The sequence below is a fragment of the Chrysemys picta genome, chromosome 7 (genome assembly GCF_011386835.1).
Source record: "Chrysemys picta bellii isolate R12L10 chromosome 7, ASM1138683v2, whole genome shotgun sequence".
NCBI lineage: Eukaryota > Metazoa > Chordata > Testudines > Emydidae > Chrysemys > Chrysemys picta.
The window spans coordinates 97,309,842-97,318,277 of NC_088797.1; the positions used below are offsets into that span (position 1 = coordinate 97,309,842).

The 8,436-nt window shown below is 48.8% G+C and overlaps 1 protein-coding gene across 1 annotated transcript; it reads right to left on the reverse strand.

Moving 5' to 3' along the window:
- Positions 1-630: 630 nt before the first annotated feature.
- Positions 631-5,073, reverse strand: LOC101950326 (cytochrome P450 26A1). The gene is made up of 7 exons (XM_005301279.4): positions 4,553-5,073; positions 4,084-4,308; positions 3,553-3,840; positions 3,152-3,301; positions 2,218-2,352; positions 1,712-1,867; positions 631-1,478 (listed from the first exon to the last, which is right to left on the reverse strand). The coding sequence occupies exons 1-7, from the start codon at positions 4,739-4,741 to the stop codon at positions 1,137-1,139; spliced, it is 1,485 nt and encodes a 494-aa protein (XP_005301336.2). The 5' UTR covers positions 4,742-5,073; the 3' UTR covers positions 631-1,136.
- Between the last annotated feature and the right edge of the window lie 3,363 nt (positions 5,074-8,436).

Genomic DNA, 8,436 nt, shown 5'->3' on the forward strand with positions numbered 1-8,436 from the left:
AGCTATATTGTTATCTATGACAATGTTCAGGGAGCTGTTAGTGCAGGTTAAGAATATCATGGGAGAAGAGGAGCTAAAGAGGTTTTATTCTGGACTTTTGTTCTTGTCTTTGCCTACACAGCTAGGAGCTTATTCTAGCAGGCTGTGTGTGGTTGAGGCAACATGGTTTATTTAGTCTTCGTTTACCATGTTGCAAATTTAGATTTATAGATTACTATACACTGGACAGGGTAGGGAAATGGCCTGTGTTATTTTCTCTCACTCCCTCGGGATTTTAGTCAGCTATATAGAGGGTGGATTTTCTAAGTGGATGATAGAAGTCTCCAAGAGTTTGAATTTAAGAAGATGTTACAGGATTAGTCAACCTGTTTTGGAGAATCTTAGTTGCATTTATTAAGGTGGCTTGGTTAAGCCTCAGTAATTTTAACAAGTGAACTGTTTTGACTCCAGTTGGAGTCTTCCCCTTAGAGTTGTGAGTGCAGGAAGAATGGAGGCTAAAATGCAAGAGAACCCCTCCAATTGATAAGGTTGGGGGGGAACCCCACAAACAAGAATTTGAATTCTTGTTTATACCACTGAGCAGCTAAATTAGTATATGCAAAAAACGCTAGAGATATTTGAAGCAAAGCATCTTCGAAAATAAAGTTTATTTTAAGTCATAATAATCCATAAACTTTGAACACAAAACCTAGTATCAAAAAGTAATCTGAAAACACATTCTCCTGGCTTAAATATAAGCCATGTGTGTATTTTGGTCACAGGATGTGCATTTAAGTCCCATGGTTTCATGCTTGTTAAAAGTTTAAGGGTCTCTGAATACATACACTGTCCTTAAACTCCTTCGAAATGCTAAAATTGACAAGCTTTCAACAAGGTTCTTAAATAAGAGGGAAACATTGTGTTTCTATAGAAATAAGTTACCTAATTATGGACCACACTGACCCATAATTGTAGTGCTTGAACAACACATCAACCAAACTTAGGACATTTAGTAGATTTTTAAAATATTTTTTAAAAAGACATAAATAACTATTATACATTTACAAGTTAAATATTTAATATTGGATTTAGGTTTCTATAAAAAGCTATGTGTACTTTAAATGCTATAGAATTTCATCCAGAAGTAACCTTTGACCTCAGATTTGGCCATTGAAACCTATGAATTTGGTAGGCAAGTTGTCCACTGGATACACTATGGGACCAGTTTTCATTGTAGGAGGTCCATTTAACAGCTGCCAGTCACAATTCCGAGCCAACTCCACGGTAAATATTTTGAGAAGGATTTTTGCAAACTCTTTGCCTACACAGCTTCTCAAGCCTCCTCCGAAAGGGATGAAACTGAACCTGGAGGAATCTTCTGGAGAGGGAGACATGAAGCGATCAGGGTCAAATTCATTCTTGTTGGTGAAGAGGTCTGCAACATCATGTGTATCACAGATACTGTAGATAACGTTCCAACCTTTAGGAATCTGGTAACCCTGTTAAAAAAAAGTTAGGAAATTCCAATATGTGAAGACTTCAGCTTAGAGGCAGATGAATGCCAAGATTTTACAGTGAAATAAAAATCCCTGTATATATTGTCAGTTTTACTTGCTTTCAATTACTTACTATGGAGAAAAAAAAAAAAAAAAACCACCACACACACACACACACACACATTACAGCCTGTGAAGGGATTTAATAGAAACAAAGCCCAAGTAGCCCAGCTTACATTTAACTCAAAAGTCTTGAGTGCAACTCGAAATCCTCCAGGTACTGGTGGACTCAGCCTAAGGGTCTCTTTGATGACACAGCCTGTGTACTTCAGCTGTTCCAAGACTTCTATATCCAGTTGTTTGTCATCTTGGTTCATGCTGCACAATAAACCCTAGGAAAAGAACATGGTTAACATAAGACTATGCACATAAAAGTCAGGCTGCAGTTTGTGTTAGCTGGACATTGCATTGCCATCAGTAATGGGGTACAAACTAGTCAAACTCCCAGATACCACAAGAGAAAGGGCTCCCCAAACAAGCTTGAATCATTGCAAATCTCATTTTTCAAATGGAGAATTCAACTTAACCAGGAAGAGCTGTTTTAATAAGGGGCATTAACTTTGCTTAATTAAGAGATTTATTCTCTAGTCTGTTAAAGAGAATACACTCCCTCCGCACGAAGAAGGAGCAAACAGTAAACTGAATACAGAGGAATTTTAACTTCCACAGAGAAGACACCCACCTTCACTTGTAGCTCCTTTCTCACTTTTTGCAGAACATCCCGGTGAAGACCTAAGAAGGTGATTAGAGATGTGGCAGCACTGGCTGTGGTTTCATGCCCTCCAAACAGAAGTTCTGTTGCCGATTCTTTTAGCTCCTGGGACAAAGAGCAGGATGTTTGGGTTTACACCCCCACACACACACACACACCCTATTGTTTTAGGTACTTGACACCACACTTCACCGCCAAACTCATGGCCTTCTCCTCCCCTGCACAAATGCCCTTCTAAAACTGCACCTCCCGTAAAGCAGAGAGGAAATTCCGCCTTTAAATGCCACCAGTGATTAGCGATATTCCTAGGCTTCACGTCTACAGACTGCGTTTTAATATAAAGACACAGAAAGACACAGGGGGCGGGAGAAGATGAGCAGAGACTCCTTGTCCAGGAAGGGATTTTGGAGAACCGATGGCTTACGGAAAGGATTGCCCTGGCTTTGCACACGTCACGTTGCGCCGTTCAGACAGCCCGAACACAAGGGGGAAAAGCACCGAGAGGGATTTCGATCGATCTACGAGCAGGATGTGCCCTGGGAGCCCACGATCCGGGGCGGCTGGGACAGAATTCCGGTAGCTCCAGAACCCGGGCTGCTACAGGAACGGGAGGACTGGAGCATCTTCCTCAACTCTAGCGGGGGGAGACCACTCAGGGGACACCATCGTCAGAAATCCTGGCCCTGAAGCGGTTCCCCTGACTAAGCTGAGGACTTGCCACCCTGATCTTCCTTCTCCCGGACACCGCACTGCGGGGGGAGGGTACACTTCGGGCCCGATCCTGCTCCCATTACATCAACAGGAGCGATGCCACTAAGTTTAAAGGAAGCAAAAAATCAAGCCTTTGGTTGGGGAAATGCAGCGGTCCCCGTGGCAGGGCCGCCAGCTCCCGCGGGCATCTCACCTGCATGTTCAGCGGCTCCCCGTTGTCCTGCGTGTGCTCCATCAGCAGCTGCAGCGCGTCCTTACAGCCGCCCGCGGGCTGCTTACGGGCCATCTTCGCCCGGATGTTCTCCTCGATCTTGGCGTGGATGAAGTTCCGCGCCCGCAGGCCCTAGGGGCGGAGAAGGGAGCCAAAGGGCTGCGCGTCATCCCGCTGCCAGGCCATCCCCATACGCCCCTCACCCACGCCGTGCCAACCTCCTGGGAGCACGCTCCCAAACCCTGCGCCCCCAATTCCAGCTGCCATCGCCGGGCACCTAGTGCCAGCCCCCCGAGCCAGGGCTGACCCCTGTGGTATCGCCCCCCATAGGTCCTGGAACCCCCCACCCCAGAGCTAGCCCCAATCGCGGGCGGGAGCGTTACCCGGTAGAGTCCGCTGAAGGGCACATCGATGGGCAGGGAGAAGAGGTTGCGGATCATCTCCTCGAAGGCCTCCACCAGCTGCTGCTCGCTGTCCTGGTCCGTGTGACGCGGCTCGAAGCCCAGCAGGATCCGCATGGCGATGCGGAACATGAGGCGCTTCACTTCGGGGTAAACCAGGAGGCAGGAGCCGCCGCTGCGCAACCAGCGCGCCAGGCAGGCGTTCACCTCCTCCTGGATGCCGGGGACGTAGTGCTGCAGGGCCTCCCGGGAGAAAGCCTTCATGATCACCTGGGGGAGAAGGGGAAGGCTCAGGCCACCGCTCCCCGCGCCACCCCAGGGGAAGAGCGCGCCGGAGCCGGAGCTCAGCCCAGCTGGACAGGGGAGCGCACACCCGCCCCAGCCGCACAAAGGAGGGCACCACTCCTGGAGCTTTGAGAGCGCGCAGGCGGCAGCCCTGGCCGGATGCAAACCGGGGAGCTGCAGCCCAGCTCGCAGGGCAGGTGTGGGGAGAGGGAGCGGGGCTCGCGGTACCTTTTTGCGGTGCTTGTGCTGCCCGTCGTGCAGGTTAGAGAGGCAGCCAGACCCCAGGATAGTGCGCACCGAGGCCGGCCACTGCACAGACACCAGCCGATGCTCCCCGAGCAGGATGTGCCGCACGTTCTCGGCCCCCATCACCCGCACGGTGGGGCGCCCGAAGAGGTGGGTCTTGTAGATAAACCCGTATTTCCGACGCTTCATCTGGAGAAACTTCCGCCGCTGGAGGGAGAGAAGTGCAGTGACAGCGGGGCTCCGGGCCAGCCGCCCGCCCGCCCGCCTCCCCGGCTAGCGCTGCCCTGCTCTGGCTACCTGGAGCTCAGCGCACTCAGGAGCCGCGACAGCTGCTGCCGCCAACCTGATCCCACAGAAGGAGGAGCCGGCTCCCCGAGTCGCCCCTGGCTATTCCGAGGGGATGTCCCTTCCCGAAGCCGGGCGGAGGCAGGGAGAGCTCGCGGGGCCTTACCTGCAGCACCAGTTGCAGCGTCTCCCCGAAGAAAGGGAGCCCCATGGTGCCCGGGGGCAGCGGCAAGTTGCAGCCGGGCTCCCGGCCGCTCACGCAGTACAAATTCCACAGCTTCACCGCGGCCAGGAAGAGCAGTAGGGGCAGCAGGACAGTGCACAGAGTGCTGGCCAGCAAGGTGGAGAAGCCCATGGCTCGCGAGCAGCGCCTGCAGCCCCTACCTGTCTCTGCAGAGCACAGCAGCTCACAGGCCAAGCCCCGCCGTGGGCCCCCTTTTTATAGCCCTCCCCAGGTTGCTGCCCACTCCACCTTGGTCAGATAAATTAGTTCACCCAAAGTTCATCTTTAATTACGGATTGTGGCCTGGCTCCTCCCCCCGAAATCTTTAACTGTTTGTTTTACGCGGTGGCTTCTCCAGGTCTCCCTCCTCCAGGAGCTACAGACAAGCCACAGAGCTGACTTTGAAAAGGTGCTAATTTCACCCGGACAATAGGGCTCGCGGGAGAGGGGGCCTCAGATCTCAGCTCCTTCAGGGCGCTATTCTGTAGCTCGTTGAATAATCATTAAAGGATGGAATGGGGGCAGAATTGCAAACAGCTGCTAGTTCAGCTCGTCAGGATCAAGGAAAGACCAGCTAATTAGCTGCATCCCTTTTACCTTTATTTATCACTCATTAAACTGAGTAAGAATATGTTGAGGCAGATTATAGAAATGCCTTGCTCACTTTGTCCTTATGCCCAGTTACATGGGAAAGCACATACCGTGTTTTATATTTTGCCTCTATGCGTGGTTTGATAACAACCATACACACAACCGATCTTTTTAAATCTCTCCTACTGCACTTTGCAGTTCAGCATTTGTTTTAAAGACCTGAGCCTCAGGCTAAAGGCGAAGAGCTGTGCGAGGAGGAGTTCATTGGACTTCGCCTGGTTCCGGGTTGGTGCTATTGCTCGTTATCACAGTGGGAGCAAGTGGCGCAGACCCTGGACAGCACTAGCGGGGCTGGCTGGGCCAGGGACTGGGCGCTTTGACCATCTCTTCCAGGTTCTCCCTGGGTAGGACTGAGTTCCCACAACTCCAGCTGCAAAGCGCTGGGTCGGCTGGAACCCAGCTTTGGGTTTACAGGATAAAAACATAATTATGTCACTGGATCACGAACAGCCGCCGCTTCACCTTGTCCTCTCGAATTAGTGCGTGGCCTGAAGTTCACCTCAAAGGCCCAGCTTGTATTTATGGTCAGGTTCCTGAGAGGAATCAGCATCAGGCAGGAGTAAATTCTGAAACTTATGATGCAGCGCTAATGGCAGGTTCAAACGCAGGTCAGCGAGGGAAGGCAAGGTTATATCAAAAAGTAAACATCCAGGCTATTGCCACCCACAGACTTTTATAGACGCTTAAATCATAGATCACAGCACCCGCAGACCTGCGCCTACGCGTGAGGTTTCTGGTGCTTCTCATCCTGGACCCTGGAGCATAGCTAGTCCTTTCCCCGGGGCTGTTCTATGTGTGAATCTTTTCTTTTGCAACCTGCGGTGATGGGTTTGCCTTTTCAACAAGCAGATCAGTAGCCACCATCTGTCTGAATATAGGTGGGAGGCAGATAACCCACAGGCCGCCATAACATTCTGGGAAGAAGGCAGAGGAATTCGGCATACTCCCCAGCAGCAGTTTAATTCAGAGGGGGGGGCTAATTCTCCTGGCACAGAGGCTGGGAGATAGCTATGTGTGCCTGGAAAGCGGACTTCGCCCTGGCTATGTGCTCCCACAAACCGTACAGAGAATTGCCCAGGGTCTGATGTTCATCTGTAGAGCATCCAGGAGGCAGGAGTGCTTCACAAATGCTGGGAAATGTTTTAATGCGGAGCCGCTTTATATCACTGCGGTGCAAATCGGAATGGCAGGGCTGACTGCTGGGAAAGGATGTTCACGGGCGGTGGCTGCCACAGACCCTTCGCTCCTCCCACTCACGGCTGTAGATTTAGAAGAGGTCGCTGTAAAGGAAAATACGATCAGGACTGGAATGACTATCCAGTTCGTTTGGGGATCCTAGCGTTGTACCTTGGCGAAACCTTAAAAAAATATTTTGGAGCAGAGTTGAAGTTCCCTTCTGTGCAACCAGAGACGTAGAACACAAGTACTTGTTGGTTGTTCGCCAAAAGAGCAGCCAGCTGCTAAAAGTTTCCAAAACACCGATCGCTCTGCCTGCTCTGTCATGTGCATCATCTCTGAACTGTATGCTTACACCCATCTGATTGCAATCGGTAGCTTTACAATCAGTAGGTATTGGTATTCGGAAAGGTGGTAGCTCCGGGGACACTATATAACATCTATCAGGGGGTAGCCGTGTTAGTCTGTATCCACAAAAACAACAAGGAATCTGGTGGCATCTAATAGATTTATTTGGGCATAAGCTTTCCTGGGTAAAAAACATTTTTTACCCAGGAAAGCTTATGCCCAAATAAATCTGTTAGTCTTTAAGGTGCCACCGGACTCCTTGTTGTTTTTATATAACACCTACACAGATAACACCTGTCCAGAAATCACTGACTCGCGGTTACCGTTATTACAATAAATGCAGCAGTAAGTAGTTGAAGTATGACAAACACTTATCATAAAGCCTTACATTTGTATCTAGCTTAGGCACCGTTTCGTAGAAATACGGCAAATGAATACAAACAAGATCCTCGATAACCTTCAAATTACAGAACTTTTTCTCCCCGTGTTTGTTGCTCACTACTTGGCTGAAATGACCCTCGCCATTTCTTTTGTAAATTAGTGACTAAGCTGGGAAATGTTTAAAGGGGCACTCCGAGGTTCAAAGTAATATTTGTATCTAGAAAATGTCCTTGCATCTAATATCGATAATATATTAAAAGAGAAAGAAGTTTCAAAATCTAAAGCGCTGTCACTGTTGTTTGTCATATGTTTATATATTTATTTACCCTATTTCACTCAGCTTAGACGGTACAAGTAAACTATTCAGTTTCATTTTTGTCTAGTCAATTTCGCTTTCTGGTTCCCTGCCTAACCACAATAAACATTCGAGCGCGATTTTTTAACGGAATCTAAATGTTACCTAATGTACCCCCTTTTATGTTTTCTGGAAGACATGACTCGGGGAGTATTACTGCTTAGTATTTAGTAGCCTGGTTGCTTTGACAATACCTGGCAATGTAGTCGTTGAACGTCAATATTTCTGTGCCGCATGCATATTCTTTTGACTGTTTCCTAGTTCTGGGACAAGACACTTAACCTATGCTTAAAAACGCAAATTTATTTCTAGATGGTGCAGGGTCAGCAAACGACCTGACCCGGTAGGGCTAAGGGCTTTTAAAGTTTAGAGTTTAATTGAAATGGTGAACTCCTAGTTCCTTAAAAACATTTATCGGTAAAGGGTGGAAGCATACGGTGATTATTGTACACATGCCTGCATATAATGTAAACATGTGTATGCGGGTTGTTTGCTGTGCTCAGACGTGATATATCATTGTATATTATATTATTTCAGCCTAAATTTAATCTGGTAAATTTCCCTATTTTCTGTTTAAAAGGCTCACTTTGTTCCCATTCCCCCACCCCTCCTCTGACCTAAATAAACCAACCAGTGGTTACGTTGGCGGCTTCTGAGCCCTCCAAAGCTGGCAAGGCAGTTCTCTGCCTAATAGGGATGATCATTTTCTGGTGTCTCCGTATCCTCAGTGAATTGCGCTGGGAGCAGTAGCACGACCTCGGGGTTCTTTCCCATTCCCATACTCTGACCTGCTTGTGACCTACAACACGGACCGTGACATCTGAATGAACTCTTGCCAGCAACTTCGCCAAGTTCACTGTCCATCAAATAACGAGATACGGTGGCCTGAGCACCGATAATTACCACAGGAAACCTT

Coding starts and splice junctions, on each gene's coding strand:
- LOC101950326 (XM_005301279.4), bottom strand. CDS start 4,741: ATGGGCTTCTCCACCTTGCTGGCCAGCACTCTGTGCACTGTCCTGCTG. Junction 3,302..3,552: donor CCTTCAGCGGACTCTACCGG/GTAACGCTCCCG, acceptor CTCCGCCCCTAG/GGCCTGCGGGCGCGGAACTT. Junction 2,353..3,151: donor GGGAGCCGCTGAACATGCAG/GTGAGATGCCCG, acceptor TCTTTGTCCCAG/GAGCTAAAAGAATCGGCAAC.